The sequence below is a fragment of the Conger conger genome, chromosome 4 (assembly GCF_963514075.1).
Source record: "Conger conger chromosome 4, fConCon1.1, whole genome shotgun sequence".
Lineage (NCBI taxonomy): Eukaryota > Metazoa > Chordata > Actinopteri > Anguilliformes > Congridae > Conger > Conger conger.
In genome coordinates this window covers 17,137,746-17,155,344 of record NC_083763.1, presented here as the reverse complement: position 1 = coordinate 17,155,344, position 17,599 = coordinate 17,137,746, and the positions used below count along the sequence as shown (strand labels likewise).

At 42.2% G+C, this 17,599-nt stretch overlaps 2 protein-coding genes across 3 annotated transcripts; one reads left to right on the top strand and one right to left on the bottom strand.

Annotated features, from left to right (window-relative positions):
- Positions 1-96: 96 nt before the first annotated feature.
- Positions 97-11,364, bottom strand: LOC133126355 (cingulin). The gene is made up of 12 exons (XM_061238516.1): positions 11,345-11,364; positions 10,360-10,437; positions 9,944-9,977; positions 9,470-9,615; positions 9,259-9,340; positions 7,760-7,943; positions 7,085-7,158; positions 5,803-5,879; positions 5,385-5,485; positions 4,574-4,662; positions 3,200-3,325; positions 97-1,549 (listed from the first exon to the last, which is right to left on the bottom strand). The coding sequence occupies exons 2-12, from the start codon at positions 10,423-10,425 to the stop codon at positions 1,383-1,385; spliced, it is 1,146 nt and encodes a 381-aa protein (XP_061094500.1). The 5' UTR covers positions 10,426-10,437; positions 11,345-11,364; the 3' UTR covers positions 97-1,382.
- A 310-nt stretch (positions 11,365-11,674) lies between these two features.
- Positions 11,675-15,127, top strand: mmachc (metabolism of cobalamin associated C). Of its 2 annotated transcripts, XM_061240144.1 has the most exons (4): positions 11,675-11,793; positions 12,363-12,560; positions 12,928-13,080; positions 13,333-15,127. In XM_061240144.1, the coding sequence occupies exons 1-4, from the start codon at positions 11,680-11,682 to the stop codon at positions 13,690-13,692; spliced, it is 825 nt and encodes a 274-aa protein (XP_061096128.1). In that variant the 5' UTR covers positions 11,675-11,679; the 3' UTR covers positions 13,693-15,127. The 2 variants fall into 2 exon arrangements, with proteins under 2 accessions (XP_061096128.1, XP_061096129.1); XM_061240145.1 differs by lacking the exon at positions 12,363-12,560 and having other exon boundaries at positions 11,681-11,793.
- The last annotated feature ends 2,472 nt before the right edge of the window (positions 15,128-17,599 follow it).

Genomic DNA, 17,599 nt, shown 5'->3' with positions numbered 1-17,599 from the left:
AGATCAGTATTAATTTTGGTTGATGGCAGTTCTTCCTTGCAAAATTTAAGAAAAGGAACAAAGCACACAATTAAAAGAGACTCAGCACCCACAACCTCAAATTCAATGGTAGGCTTTATTGCATGGACTCTTCGTTGTAGGTCGCTCTGGATAAGAGCGTCTGCTAAATAATGTAATAGACACACCACGCATGGTTTCCAAGCCTTACGACCAAAATAAAAGCGGTAGTATTTTTTAAATCAATCGAATCAAAGCACAATCTTCAGTGACGCCAGTCTTTCTGAAGAATAGCTACCTGTGACATCCACACAGTAGCAGTCCCACTGCAGTATGGCAGTGCGTCTGTCCCTCAGTGGGACTGTTCCCTCCATAGGGGGTGTCTGGCTGCAGATCTGAGGCGCTTCTCTCCGACGCTAATAAGGGTGAATAATCAGAGCAGCCGGAGCTCCTGAAATATTTAACAGCCTTGGGGTAACAACAATGTAAGCCGACATGTAGGAACACTGCTCGTTTGTACTCTGAATGTATCAAGGGTGCCATTTCCAATCCGCGCTCAGTCTCGGGGGAATAAGGACTCCAGCAGTTACATTCAGGTACCACAGGGACCAGAAGGCCAGAATTACCCCAGGTATTGCCACGCATTGTTTTTACATCTTCTGCATTTTGTGCAAGATCCTCCTTTCCAACGGCAACCACCCTAGAGGAATACTAGAGCACATAATCCCTCAGTGTCGCTTTTGATGCAACACGTTATCTGCAAAAACATGTAAAGCGATCCATATTCGTATATGCGAGCGTACACAACACAGAGCAGTTTTGGCTGGGAAACATGAGTGCATTTCCACATAAACAATTTTAAGCACATGATAAACAGAAATAACTTTTTTTCTCTTTATCCCAGTTATATTTGGCACGAAATGATGTCCAAATATGGTGTGAAGGGACCTATAAACCAATACAGTGGCAGCAAGTTAAAAGTGGTATGCAAGTTGGCTCAATGGAAAGTATGTGTTAGGGTTTGTAATCCAAATGATTTCCGGCTTAGTGTCACTGCTGCACTCCACAAATGGATTCTATTCAGGTTTTCATGTTCTCTGTAAGAAAACTGCTATATTGATATTCTTAACAGAACATGATGTGACGTACACCTAGAGATAATACTGTATTACATGCTGTTTCCGTCCTGATCCAAAATACTTGCACTATAGCACCTGAGTCAAAAAAATGGGTTAGATTATCCCATGAGCTTACTCAATACCAAGTTATTCTAAGAACCCTGCTTGTAGGCAGATTCAGTTGAGATGATCAACAGTAACCTAAATTCCTCTGTATCTGGCAAGGGGGGATGACACAGGGAAGGTTTGCTGCTTGACTTGTGAAGGTCAGAGGTCGGTGAGACTGAGTTCTGCAGGGCTGTCTGACAGAGCTTCCAGGTCCCCCTCTAGATCTACACTGTCCTCATCCTCGTCATCCTCCAGTCCATGGCCTGCTTCACCGCTGTCACCTTCATTCAGCTGGGGACTACAGGCCCCTCGTTTGCCTCGTGGACCTAAAAGGGAAATTAAATAAATGTTTTAAACATTGCATTTGTTTTCAAACAATGTCTCACATGTAAATTGTTCAAAGTCTAAATTGGCTAAACTAAATAAATATTGTTCAAACACAGGAGGAAAAGTAATATTACAAAGTATACTCAGACTTGCATTAGAATATATTTGAATGGATTTTAAAGAAAATGGAACAAAATTGAGACAGGAAATTAATTCTTGCACTTGCCCAAGGCTAGTCAGAGATTCCAAATGTGGAAACCAGAAAATTAAGAGGCTTGGCTAAATCTGTGTGTGTGTGTGTGTGTGTGTGTGTGTGTGTGTGTGCATGTCTGTGCATATGTGCTATACAATTGTACTGGAGGCAGTCTGCACAGCTATTAATGAAAATAACAAAAACTGTAACTGTAATCCTAAATTCAGGTTTGCAATGTGTCGTATCTACCGTATGTAACAACAAACTGTGGTTGAGCAGCGATCTTGGTGGACCAGCTCTGGCTGTGTGTACAGTATTGTGTGGCTGGTCAGAGAAGAGGGACAGCTGGGAGAGGGGAACTAAAGCCCCTCATGCCTCTGCTGCAACATTTGAGTCAGCGAGATCAAAGCCAACTTCTGACCTTACCTGTCTTCACCTCCTAACCTGAACTCTACACCCGCAAAGGTCATCAATCCTCAAAGGGCACTTTGGTGAAGGCTATCCTTGGCTTTGTGCCTGGGGGCCAGGTCTGGTGCTAACACTGGACCAGACCAGCCTTAGGTGCCATTTGTGCAATATGAGAAGTTAAAGGAAACATGCCGAGTTTCTTTTATTTTACCAATGTTTTTGCTTCAGAGTTCCCACATTTACCCATTTTGGTAACCAACCATTTTGGCAAGAGCAGTAAGTGCTTTTTTTACTGGTGGAATAATTATGTGTCATTGTGACTGTGTGTGCCATGCAGCAGTAGTGTCCTACATACTTTTGAAGACATGCTTTCTCACCAGACTTTTTGATAATTGGCCAATGTTTTCCCACAGCGAAATTAGTTGGATAAGTGGCAATTTCTTACATTAGCAGTTTAGTTGCAAAGAACATGACTGTTCGTGTCTCAGCCATTAACACCAAGTGATGCCTCTGTCTATTAATTTCACTCCCCTCTTCCTTTTTATTCAACCTTTTTTTTTTTCCTTCACTCTGTCTCCACCGAATCTATAGATGTGGCCACATCAAACGCTATCTGACTGACTTTATTGTACACACACACCTGCACATCTACCGCCGTGGTTGAAGCTTAGCACACAAAAGCCCTCTCTCAGTTTGTGTTATTTCAAGCTCATCTTCCCCCTCCCCCCCCTCACTCTCTCTCACTCTCTCTCCGTTTTAAACGTGAGCCCTGTTCTCCGCCGGGGTCTGGGATCCAGCGCTGGCAGAGGGCGAACGCAGAAGGCGGGCCGCAGACAGCTGCGGTCCTGCTTCTGCGTCCATTTTGCTTTCTTTTTGAAGCCAGTTTTGACCTCCCACTGAGTCATCCGGGCAGATTAGGATCTGTAAGCCACTTCAGAAATGGAAGGCTGGGAACGGGGCCTCCCGCATCTCTGCTCTCTGCTTTGGTGTCCCTCAGTCAGCCGGGCCGCTGCAGATGTCTGAGTGAGCTTCAGAGAGGGGGGCTCACCTGGCTCTCTCACGCTCGCCCAGGACAGGTCATCTGAGCTGACCTCCCCCAGGCTGGGGGTGGGGCTGGAATCCTCCGAGTCGGAGCCAGACGTCTCCCCGTGGCGCCCGTGGCCTCGGCTTGCAGCTGGAGAGAGGGAAAGCCACACACCAGCAATTATCAAATTTGCCTCCATTAGCCGTACCCCTGCATTTTACTGTATGCCTGAACGCTACGAGCACTTTCGCTCCTTTGTCAGTCGACGGCTACCGATCCATTAGAGGCAACAGACAAATTGCAAGTTGAAACAATCCTAGTAAGTTGTACTCATAGCGAGGTTAAGAGTCAATCAGCCAAATGCACCCATTACTTGTGTGCTTTTATGTCAGTGTCATTTAGTTTTGTAATGGCTGAACTTTTTTATTGTCTTGTTAGAACCTCTTAGTCTGAAGTCTGCCGCATACAGTGAGCACCGTAATTCATTGGACAGTGACACACTTTTTGTTATTTCGGTTCTGTTCTCTCGCACTTTTAATTTGAAAGGATAGAATCACAATGAGGTTGAAGTGCTTTAAGTTGAGGGTATTTTCATCCATATCGAATGAACCTTTTAGAAATTATAGAACCTTTTGTACATAGTCCCCACCCGCATTTTCGGATATCAAACATTTTAAAATATTTGGTTGCATATCCTTTGCATGCAATGACTGCTTGAAGTCTGCGATGCACAGACATCACCAGATGCTGGGTATCTTCTCTGGTGACACACTGCTGTCACTGCCATCTTCCTCATGTTGTCACACCTCAACAACAATCACCAGGCAATTGCAAAGTCTAGTCTGAAGACTAGACATCAACAGCTCTCTTCTGCATTCACTCATGACACAAATGAATACACCTGACTAACAAAACACATCTGTGAAGCCAATTCAACAAATACTTGCAGTACCTTAAAATGGGGGGACCGTGTACAAAAGGTAATTTCTAAACAATTCATCTGATGAGTCTGCACTTCAAACTCATCGTCATTGCATCCTTGAAGCATTGAACCAAAATAATAAAAAATGTGCCATTGTCCAATGAATTATGGTGCTTACTGTATATCCATTTGCAAAATAATCCTTACTTGAAATACATAGTTTGTGGTACTTAATTTCAAGATGGTAACATCACTGATTCTTCAGTTTACAACAAAGAGGAAAATTCCCCGAACAATATTTAATTAAAATAATGAGGTACAGGCACAAATTCCAACGAATCAGCAAAGTATATTATGGGAGTTCACCCTGTATGACAAAACTACTCATATTGTACTCATATAACACCCACAGCGGCACTGAGTGTTCAGCACACAGGTCCTGAGGTTGGGTCACCCGATGTACCCTTATGCCTCACCTGCTTCTTGTGTCGTCGTCACAGGTGTGGAGTGTCTGTCCCTGAGAATCAACCCCCTCACCTCGCCCTTGAGCTCTGACACACTCAGCCTGCAGGCGACACACAAGCACACACACGCACGCGCACATACACACACATGCACGCGCACATGTGCGTACACACAACCGCACACACACATGCGCACACACAGATACACACGTGCACACGCACACGCAACCGCACACACACACACACACACACACACACAGACAGACAGACACACGCGCACACACAGATACAGACAGACACACGCGCGCGCGCACACACACACACACGCGCACACACACACACAGTATTTGTTCATGCCTCAGCCTTAGATAATGACTGTTGTATTTAAGAGCAGCTGGTAGACAGGCAGTGATATCTCATGAGAAACTAGCTGAGGGGTACAGCAGTGCAGAATTAACTGCTGTGAGAAAGCACAGCCAGCACCCCATCACAAGCAAGTGAGTCAGTAGCAAGTACAGTGGAACTCTTCACTGCAAAAAGGTCTGTCTTAACATGTGGAATGGAACGTCTTTTCATGAGCATATTTTCATACTCAATAAGAAAATATTAGCTTGTTTTATTAGCTTTGTGAATTTTAGCTTGACGCAAAATTCTCTTGCCCCTTTAGCAAATTTTAAAATGGGTCAAACTGTCTCACTGCATTGGCAATCATTTTGTTTATTTAGGAAAAAAAGTAATAAAACTAAGATTTTAAGTCTAAGTATAAGACTAAAATACTTATGAAAGATTTTTGTTTTTTGCAGTGTTTGCCATGGCTGCTGACCTGAGCTGACGTATGTCTTCCTGTGTGCTCTGGTGCTGGGAGATGGTTCTGGTGACGTCTAAACTGTGTGTCCTGTAGCAGTCAGTCAGACTCTCCAGGGTCTGTGTACAACACAAGCCTCTCAGTTTTACAGTATGCAGAGATTACACTTTCCTGTGTATTGAGCTCAAGAAACACATTCAAACACAAGAGAATATTTTCGATATTAAGATAAAGAACATTCTTGCTGAGAAAAAACGGCTCAAGCTATGTTTTGGTAGCAGTTTCAAGCTGGTCATAGCTGGATTTTATACCAGGGCATTGACTCACAATGCATTGAAAATACTCAATACCTTTAAAGTGCACTCATTTAAAATCAAAGCGTTTCTCAGTCATTGTAAATGTGTAAAAGCCAGGAGAACAGAAGTGTGAGCGATACCTTGCAGCTGCGTTCACACTGCCTCCTCCCCTCCCTGGTCTCTGACTGCTGGTGGAACATGTCTTCCTCCTGCTTCCCTGCAATGACACAGAGAGCAACGTTCACACATACGAATGAACATACACTCCCACCACACACCCACAGGGAGCTACACACACCAGGAACAGGGGTCAGAGATGAGGAGGGAGCCCAGAAACCCCAGCACAGTACATCTGGTCCAGACTTTCCGTCACATCTGACTCAGCACCCGGAGAGAGGCAGCGGTCTGTCTGATCGGACAAAGACCACAGGGCCTTTTCACCCTTTCATCTCTGTGTGATTCTCGCTCATTAATCACACTGGGGGACAGAGCTCAAAGCTCTTCCTCTGGGGGTTTCTCTGAGTGCAGAGACAATGATAATTCCTACAGAGAAATTGTAAGTAAACAATGGATATTCTATCGACGTTTCTCCGAGTTAGCACGTTTTTAGGATTGCATTATTATGGATTTGGTTTGCAGGACCCTTGCTGTGAAAAGGACACTGACATTACCCTAGGCGAGATCCCCCCCCTGCTTGTTTTGTCTTGCAATGGCATCTTAAAATAGGCTATACAGATAGAACCATGAGTTTTTGCACTTTCAAACGGTATATCCTGTTACCATAGTGATTTAAAATTGCGCCGTTAAAAACGGAATGAATATGAACAAAATCCACCCAGCCCTGAGGGTTAAATTTAGTCTGTACAAAAAAGACTGATGATTATTGGAATGTTTTGAGACAATATCGTTAGGAGGGAGAGAACACATTTGTTTGACATTTTAATGTTCATTTAAATGTAATAATTCAACAAAGAAATTATATTATAATGGAGAGCTAATGGTGAACTAATGCTATTAATGTGGTGCAATCAAGGATACAGTGTCTAAGATATGGCTGCAAGCAAGGAAGAACATACTGTACAAAGGCCTGTAATGGTGTTTCCACCTTATCACTACTTCCATGCCATGCATTCTATGTTCTTATTCGCTAGTCCCCTATAGAAACCACATTCACAAAAAAATTATATGTTGTTAAATGTTATTTAAATTTTTTTACAACATATAATTTAAAGGATAATTTACTTATAGACTTATAGATATCATATTACAATATTTTTGTGACATACTACTACAACTAAAGTCTAATTCCAACGTTTATTTTCTAAAATTGCTTAAAATATCAGCAATATATGTTGTGTGTACGGCGGTACGAAATACATTTGTGTTCAAAGATGAGACGCTTTGACTGCAGGCTGAACTCACTGAGTTGTTGTTTGAGCTGATCCACCTCTCTCCTCAGTTGCTCAATTTCCTCTCTCTGCAGTTTGCTACTGAAACTGCAAGCACAGAACAACAGTCGCAAACAAAATTATTTCAAAATGTCAGCAACCGAAAGCCTTCACCTCCACCCTCACCCGTTACATGACACCTTCTGATCTCCCACCCAACAGCCCCATACTACCTGTGACTTTACACCTGCACAGGCCAAGAAACCAGGGAAGGGGAGAGGTAACCATGAAATTAACTGTTTTAATTGATCTGAGTAACAACAAACCCCAACACACCCTGTGGCTCTCAAGGACCAGGAGTGAGGTTCACTGCTCTTGCCTCATTACCCCTATTGACTGTGATGCTGGGGTGTACAACTCCGGTCCTCGAGGGCTGATCTGTGTACTGGTTTTGGTTCCAACCAATTTCCTTGTTTTTAATTTCCTGAAAGCTCTATAAATTACCCTGGTTCAAGCCTGTACTTGAGCACAGCAAAATCATTAGGATACATTTGCAGCCTGCAGCTGGAGCTCATACACATATCAGATAAGATATGATTGAGTCAATTAAATAATTAAGACCAGAAGTTGGCACAAAATCCTGAAACGGATCGGCCCTTGTTGTGATGTCAGTGCTGATGTCATGAGAGCCGGATGGTGGCGGGCTCACCTGTCCTCCTGGTGGCTGAGAGATATGGCTCGGTCAATGTGGCCTCTCAGACTGCTCAGCTCTCTGCCCACATCCCTCTTCCAGACCTCCACCCTGCGCTCCACTCCTGGACTCACATCGGCTCTCCCTCCTGCCCTTTCCTGCTCCCTGTCCTCCCCACGGTCCCGCAACCGCCGCAGTTCCTCTGAGAACGCACATCAGACACCACCATCTTCAAACATCGGTGTCATCGGCGCCAAGAGGTCCATCGTATCTCACAGGGCTTATGGGAGGGTGATGTTCTGTTCTGAGACAGAACGTGTAATGATTCAAAATAATACAGTGTCAATTAAGTGTATTTGGAATACTGTGTTTTCAATTAGGCGGCACGGATGGTGCAGTGGGTAGCACTGCCGCCTCACAGCAAGGAGGTCCTGGGTTCGAATCCCCGTCGGCCGGGGCCTCTCTGTGTGGAGTTTGCATGTTCTCCCCCGGTCTGCGTGGGTTTCCTCCGGGTACTCCGGTTTCCTCCCACAGTCCAAAGACATGCAGTATAGGCTGATTGGAGAGTCTAAATTGCCCATAGGTATGAGTGTGTGAGTGAATGGTGTGTGAGTCCTGCAATGGACTGGTGACCTGTCCAGGGTGTATTCCTGCCTTTTGCCCAATGTATGCTGGGATAGGCTCCAGCCCCCCTGCGACCCTGTTCAGGATAAGCGGGTTAAGATAATGGATGGATGTTTTCAATTAGTCAATAATCAGAATGCAGAGGGGTGTCTCGGTGGCGCAGCCTGCAGAGCACTGACCGCATGCTCATTGTGAGCCGCGACGTCAACGGTTCGAATCTGACCGTCTGACAATTTGTCGCATGTCTTTCCCTCTCTCTCGCCCCCATTCTTCCTGTCTCTATATACTGTCCAATAAATCTGAAAAAGGCCTAAAAAATATCTTAAAAAAAAAAAAAATCAGAATGCAGACGACACTAGTATCTGTTAATAATGTCAATATATTATTATTATAGAATTTACTTACATATTTTATAGTTGTCTGAATTTAAAAGAAATTACAAAACCTTTAGAAAGTAAAGCCTGTGACACATTGTCCTAATTATTTGCACAGTATGATATGTTTCACATCCCTTGAAACCACATGAAGTACATCCACACTTGTTGATTTGGAAAACGAGTTTACTTACGTAAACAGGCACTATAAATTGAACAATTCTTACATCTACATGAACTGAATATTCATCATTTAAACTGCAAATGCGCCAATATCCTGAATATTATCAGTAGTCACTGAGCTGTGAAATAATTCTGCCTATTAATACATTCATGAATCATTTTTATTTCCGGACAACACAAAGTGTGTTTGATTTCTCAAGCACTGTGTCTGACAAATCACAGCACTGCAGCAGTGCGCTCTTTGCACAGCGCAATTAGGGATAGCATGTGGATTTGTGTCAATTTAAGTACCTGTTATGAGTGGAAAAACACTGCTCCCTCGCACATGGACCTTACCCTGTACAGCCTGTAGGTGGAGCTGCATTGTGTGCCGCTCGCTCTCCATGGAGCGCAGCGCCTTGGCAAGGGACTCGATAGCCTGATACAACAGAAAGGAATGCTAAGTTAGCCATTTCCAAGTCAAGTTTTACAGCAGCGACAGTACAGTCACAGGAAGTTAGGGCCCGTCTCTGCATGCACGCGGAAACAGAGCAGCACGCAGCCTCACCTGGTTTTGGCTGTGGAGCTGCGCCTGGATCGGTGCCAGGTCCCCCCACTGTGGAGCTGGATGGAGCGCGGGGGAGGGCAAGGGCCAGGATGGAGGGGGAGGCTGGAAATCTGTCATACGAGACACGTCTCTCTCCGGAATAATATCTCCAGACAGCAGGAGAGAAGGATTAATTACATAGTTCCACAGTCTTAATGTAGAAGGAGCAGAGAAAACACTTGCTCATGTCTACATTTAACTTAATCAGCAAACCATTTCCTATTACATTCAACATGTCTGATGTATGAAATGTGGATACTGAAAAAATAAAGACCACTCCCAGTACACTATTAAATTCAACATGCCTGATGTATTAAATGCAGAAGCAAAAAATTTGAGCATCCACCATTCAGTCTCATGGAGGTTAGAAACTGTTATCTCAGTATTTTTGTTTTACCCCAAACCAGCAAGAAAACCACAGAAGTCACAGCACACCTTTTGGATATTTCCCTGGCGTAGCCAGTTGTCTCTGAGGAAACAAAAGACCAATGACAGCTACAAACAATACCCTAGTGAATCTTATCATTAACACAATTATTGCAGACCACTCTTTTTTTCTCTTTCTTAACATCAACGGCATGTGTGCCATGTAATGGGGCCCTCTAGTGTTCATAATTCTGATTTGCCTATGGAAAGAAGCTTTGCGTTTATAGGACACACATTAATCCCATACTTACATATCAAAAGCTGCACTTCATATAGTAGTGCTGGTTATACATGTGGCATGAGCTTGGTTAATGAGATGCTTAAGATGGTGCTTAAATCATGATACAGTATTTGCATTGCTTTAACTGGAACTTGGTTTCAGTTCCAGTTAAAGGTTTCCAGGAGGTTTCAGGTTTGCTACTCACCCTAATTTTGGCCACACTGCTATCTGCAGCAGACAGTACAGAATTTAGCTCACTGTCCCAATTCATTTCAGGAGAAATCTGGTGAAAGAAACACACATACATACATACATGCAGGCAGGCAGGCAGACACAGACACAGACAGACAGACAGACAGACAGACACACACACACACACACAATTATATTTAGCTTCTTCATTGAAACATGCAATAACTAAATTATATATTTTTAAAAGAATTGAATATGGGTCAATTTGTGAAATACTACCTAAATGCAATTAAACAATTGAATTCGACTTCATACAGAATCTGCTGTCAGCATGTTCTTGACAAGGGGATGTAGATTATTGAGGCAACTGATGCAACAAGATTACAAAATCAATTTGACAATTTCATTTCAGTTGCTTCTTATGATGCTTTGTACCTAGTCTAATGGACAAAGGAGAGCCTATCCTCCCGTGTGTGGGTAGTTTTCTAATGTAAAATATGGACTTTAAGATTAATGACCCCCTCCCCCTAGATATCTTGCTAGCTAACAAAACAATCACAGTAACGTTAGCCAGTATGTAGCCTGTGCTGGCTGTGGGGTGACTAATAGTGAGCTAGCTAGCTAACTGTTACATCAATTCGGTGTATATGTTAAATTAACTGGTTAATGTAGCGAACAAAGTAAACCAAGGAATGATAACGTTAGTTTAATTTAGTAGATATATTATTTATTTAATATAACGTTACATTGACGTTAGCTAACTATGGCCGGGGATCATTTGGTCTTAACTAACGTTAGTTATTCAGCTAAATAGCTAGCTCACGCTTGCTAGCCAGCTCATTTAGCTCTAACTGAGGGCGGAATTGACAGAAAAAAATATATAAAGCGAGCTGCTCAGTGTTCACATAAAACTAGCTATAGTAATGAGGCCAAAACTATACATACCATTTACTACTACTAGCCAGCTAACTAACTTACTTACTGTGTGTTTCTCGTACCAATTTTAAACAGTGGAGCCGCAACAGTCAAGTAAACGCCTTTGGACGCGTTTTAAATTGGACTCTGGGAGTTGAAGTTCATGAAACTAGAAATCTCCCTCAGAGACACACACGCGCGCGTTTTATGGAGATTCACTGTACGAATCAGAATTCATCATGCGTAACAGAAGTTCTGGAGCAGCGAAATCAGACAGCAATAAAATAATACCAAAAATAAAGTAATACCAACAAAAAACAATCAGTCTAAGCTTTTTGGCGAAACGCTGTACTCATGTAGCTATCATGTAAATACAGGTGAAGAGAGTCCAATCATTCCACCAACTACATGTCCCGTAATGCAGTGCAGCATTGAAACTGTTATGGCTGGTATATGTGGCAACGTGGAGGGCATCCGGAGTGCCTTATATGATACTCTAACCCCGTTGGGTTTTGAAGTTTACCCTTTCAAGGTAGCTGCCTAATTCAGACATCTGATAGTACAGGGCTTCTCGGTTTTCAACTGTGCTATGTATAACCTTTGCATACGAGTGAGGTTAGCATCAGGTCAGCTTCTCTCGTACTGTGTATCTAGCTAACGTTAGCTACACTCAAGGCAACTTGCTAGCCAGCTAGATGCAGTATTACGCAGCTAGTCATTAGATGAAGCAAGGGGGACACATAATTCGTGCTACCTCGTAACACAAGCATCAGTGCAAAATATTCTATAAATGGTGATTTGAACTGTACGTTATCCATTTTTTCTTTCTTTATTGCTTTCTGAAAGTGCTTCCTCAGACATCGTCGTCATTCCATTTCACGTTAATGATGTTCACTGCTTCCGTGCCATAACAGTGAATACTAGATGTAACTTGGCTATTATTATTAGTTATGATTATGGATGTCCAGTTTTGAGTTGAAGCGAAAATCGTAGTGATTTCTTATTTAGATTATCTTTATAACTTTGTTTAATTTGTAACTCAATTTGTCACTGAAGATGATCACTTAATATGATAGACCTACTGTATGTGCTTGTGAGCAGATTGGTTGGTACAATGCAGTGCTCTCCTCCTCCCTCCACCTTCCATACGCTGATGATACGCTGGCAGTGGTTGTGTTGAGCACTCCATCCATGTTTGAGCGAACCTTCCGGCCATTCCTAGAAAGTGGCGGCTGCGTGGGTGTCAATGATCCCATTGACCAGTCTATCAGACACTATATAAATAACTGTGTCTCTCAGGTACAGTAACATTGTTAATTTAATCATATTGGTTATGATTTTCATTCCCAGTACTCACCAGATGTATGAACTAAGATTATTATTAGACAATGTACATATCTGCCTTAATTTTAATAGTGCTTACCTGCTGTTCAGTCACAAGTCTACACATTATTAACATAATGTACTGTACTGAATGAGCATCCTTACCTTGGCACTCTCAGGTAAATTTGGACCTTCAAGGTTGCCAGGCAAATTTAGCTTTATGGAATGATTAAGACATTGAATCAGTAGGCGATGGCACAAATTTTGCAACAATAGAGATTGTAATTCAGGGAAGTCAAGGGATGTTGACTGTTCATTGTCTTAAATCTTCTTCTTCACTTAGTGTTTCCCAGGCCAAGAAGTGAATATCAGCTATGACTACGAGATGCTGCCAAGCCGCAAGCCAAAGTTCCTGGCACAGACCGCTGCACATGTGGCTGGTGCAGCGTACTATTACCAACGTGCAGATATTGCTGTTAATCCTTGGGGAGAGAAGGTGAGTAGTAGTTGAATAGTGAGATGATGAGGTAGACTGTCACAGATCTCGGCCTTTGCAAAACATATTCCACCATCCAGGTTTCCTGACATGAATTAAACATAATACAAAGTCATTGACTGGAACTGAGGAGAAATGCCTCTGGTCAGCAGGAGTACCATACACCCCTTTAAGACCTTCATCGTATACTGAGTTTTACTGTTCACCTGCTTACATTATTTGCATTCTTAAAGTTCTCTATCCTTGGTACAGAAGATGTTTGGGGTATGCATCCATCCAAAGCTAGGCGGATGGTTTGCCATCAGAGCTCTGCTGGTGTTCCCGGGCGTGGTGGTGGGAGAGGAGCTGCAGCAGAGGCCCCCTCCAGACTGCGTTCCTTCCCAGGAGTCTAGAGTGGAGCTGCTGGAGAGGTTCAACCTCCGCTGGAAGGACGGGAGCTACAGAGATATTGTCCCTGCAGCTGAACGCTACTCTCAGGAGCAGCAGACGTACTTCTCCACACCCCCAGGCCAGAGGATGGCTCTCCTCAGACAGTGGGGCCTTTTCTCTGGGGCGGGCAGTGGCACACAAGCCGGGGAGCCAGGGAGTGAAAGAGGGAACTTTGAGAGCTGATACCTTAGGGAGGTCAGTTACACATACAGTGCCGTATTTACCCACTTCCTCATTTCCTCTGTTATTGCATTTTTTTTCACAACAAATGGTTTCAGATCTTTAGGAAAAATGTAGTATCAGGCAATGGGAACCTGAGTAAACACAAAGCCCAAAACAAATTTTTATTTAATTTATTTAATAATGTATTTGCTTTACGCCAGACACAAAGGTACCTGTGCCGAAGTGGTTTCTGCCTTGCTACTCTCAGATGAATTCCATTTTTGCCCAGTCTCTTACTCTTTCTTATTGTGGAGTCATGAACACTGACCATAACTGAGGCTAGAGAGGCCTGCCGTTCTTTAGATGTTCTTCTGGGATCTTTTGTCACTTCCTGGATGAGATGTCACTGCGCTGCACTGCGATTCACCACTCCTTGGAAGATTTGAAATGTTCTCCATTTGGAGATAATGGCTCGCACTGTGGTTCAGTGGAGTGCCAGAGCCTTAGAAATGGCCTTGTAACCCTTTTCAGGCACATACATTTTAAACTTTCTTTTCCATCTCTATTGGAATGTCCTTTGATCCTGGCATGGTGTGCTTATAGGACCTTTGTGGCAACTGCTTGATGGTAAGGTTCATTATGAGTGAGATTTAGATTCAACTGGGCTAGCTGCAGTCAAGCCTGTGTTCAATCTGCTAAGTGTAATTATCAATTCATTTTGGTGAATTGGTTGATTAAGTGACTACGGGTAATTACTTTTCCACATAGGTGATATGGGTGTTTGATTTGACTTATTTAATGAAGTTATTTAATATATTATATATTTTGTGTTTACTCAGTTTCCCAATATTTCCCAATATATATACAATATTTCATTTGATTGGAAACATTCAGTGTGACAAACATGCAATAATAGTGGAAGTCAGGAAGGGGCAAATACCATAGCACTGTAGAACCTGCTGGGAACACTAATTTCAAAGACAAATTCTACAATGGAGATTATAACATTGAATGTATGTACATAGTGTGTGGTTGTGAACTATTGAAGAGCAATTGACCCATGAGTTTATTTGATTTACACTATTAGATTAAAAAGTGTACAGAGCCACAAACATTCTGAAGGGTCATCTGGGGATACCCAGGGGTATGGCTTAGCTGTTTTGCTACTGAATACAATATGGGAAAGTGAGCAGTGTTTGATTAAAAAGGGGGATAACCAAATATAACAGCTTGCTTAAGTGTCTAAGGGTGGTGGGCCACTGAAAAGGAGATATGTCTTTCAGAAATCTGGTATAGAACACAATAATGCATGGAGATTACTGCTGAGGTTATTCTTTGTTATAAGGGTAAATTATTATAACCACAAAATGAGTGGTGTGTTTTTTTAACAAGGTGACTGTTATTGTATAAGTGATATTGAGTCCAATCAATAAAGGGTGGAAATCGTGTATTTTCATATCACTTAGAAAGTTCATTCATTCCAGATCCATTCATTTGCTGGAGGTTCTACTGTAAATAACACAGTTGTATACAGAGGTATATACTGTACAGTATACACAGCAGATAAGACCACCACTAATAACACACACACAGAGTAATGTGTATAGAAATAGGTCAGATCCCAATTAAATATTTCTTTCCACATGAATATTGCTTAACTGAGGGCTATACTCACCAGAGGGTATACAGTATGTAAGCCATTAAGGACAGGAGTGGGCCTCATTACTGGGTCTTGGCTTTTAAGAGAGCTTATTTAAGTCCCTAGCATTCTGTACCATGCCGCATTTTATATACACTGAAGATTTAATGATTTCCATGCTTATGATTTTGTTCTGTTCACATATTGATTAATTGGCACATCAGACAACAGCTTAAATGAATATAGTCAAGTGTTTAACAAAATTACACTTTTACTATAAAAATCTATTAACCATATAGGCATTTTTAAACGGACTGCTAAATGTAGTGCACTAAAATATGTACCAGCCAGAGTATGTATATATCGGTTCATAGCCTGGTTGATGAGTGGAATGAAGCCAAACTATGCACTAAATGGTGATCAGTTTTAGGGCATGGCTTCATTCACCATTAAACACTGCAGTGCCATTGCTCATACAACCTTGTCTCCAGAGCAAATGGTTCAGGTGATGACATGCTTAAAACATTTGGATCGACAAAAATTATGAGGTTGCCCAGACCTAATATTGCAGGGAATAGGAATGGTGTAATGTGTTCTAGCAATGATTTAGGATACCCTGTGTGGATGTGTTTTACCCTGTGTAGCTGAGTGTGACTGCCAGCAATGGCTGCCAATAAAGTCTATGAGACAAATTACACCTACTATTTTCTGCTATACTGCACCTAAGATTGAACATTAAAATACCTAATATGGTGCTCCTTTCAAAAGCATAACTCCGCTGAGGTAAAAATGTCATGTTTTATGTTGTGCTGTTTGATGGCATTTTAGGTAACCTATGAGATGCATTGTATGCTTGTGTTTTTTGTGAGTATACATGCACTTGCTAAATTGTGCATTAAATAAGCAATACATAAACTTGATATAATACATTTTTCAGAAAGCAGAAATGGTACTTTTTGTTCATGTTTCAATCAAGGTTATTTACTATGCATTTCCACAATGTTTTAATGCAGAATATTTATTCTGATGTGTCATATGCACATACATTTACACACACCCATACATATACAGGTATATAATGTAAATAAATTGTAGAATTTGACATAGTAGACTGTTAGAATATATTATGTTTTGTCATGTAGACAGTTGTTTAGATTGAAGAAAATATACCTCTACATATTGTGGAATATCCATCTCTCCATCATTTGGCTGGGCCAAGGGATGGTTGTATAAATACACAGAAACGGCACAATTCAGTACAGTGATCATTTTCTTGCATACATTCACTGAGGTGCTACCTTTTCATTATTTAACATTCTGCTTTTAAATGGCCATTAGCAAATTAATGTAAATTGGCATTTGTTATCTCTTAGCAAGTTGTTGCCTTGTATCTCTCTCCCCTTCTATCCTATGTTAATTAATTAGCTACCTACAGTATAGCTGTGCCCGACTCTGCAAATCACCATATAAGAATGTGAGAATTTGACCAAAACAGGGTCTCTGTGAATCAAGTCTGTTTGAAAGCCAGAAATATGCTGTGAGGCAGATCTCTTGATTATTTATTCAATTCCAGCTGGTCTCAGTTCCTCAAACCATATCAGAGAGAAATAAGGAAAATGCAGTGAAACTGCCCATCTCTCCATCAATGAAGCTCTTCAGTCTGTTAGAGCGTCTCCTCTCGACTGTTCCAGTCCTACTGGATGCGCCTTTAGGATCGCCTGGGGCGGTGGCTTGTCTCATGCGTAGGACCTTCCTATGGTTGTCCCTGAGCTCTCTGTTGTTTTCCCCAACTTCTTTTTCTTTCTGTCTGCAGTTCCTTTGCAGTTTCCTCCCACAGTTTCCCATGCTGATGATACTCAGCTTTTCTTCTATTTCGTTCCGTCTGAAATTCAGGTCTCCCTGTGCATCTCAGCCTGCCTGAAAGACATCTCAGGCTGGATGGTGAATCATTGAAATTCCTTTCCCACCGCTCTCCCAGCTTGTACCACTAAACCCCTGCGACTAATGCAGAATACAGCTGCATGACGTTTTCAATCTCCCAAAGTGTGCTCGTCTCACCCCACACCCATCCTCATCTCACTTCACTGCGTCCCAATTACAGCTCACATCAAGTTTAAAACCTTGCTGGCCTACTGGGCGGCAGATGGAAGAACTTCACCCGGCCTCCAGTCAATCTTCAAACCCGACTGCCCAACCCGATCTCTCTGTTCTGTAACTGTGTGTTTATCCACCTGTAATTACACATATTTCAAAAGTATACATGCATTTTGCACCATGCAAATGTTAGAA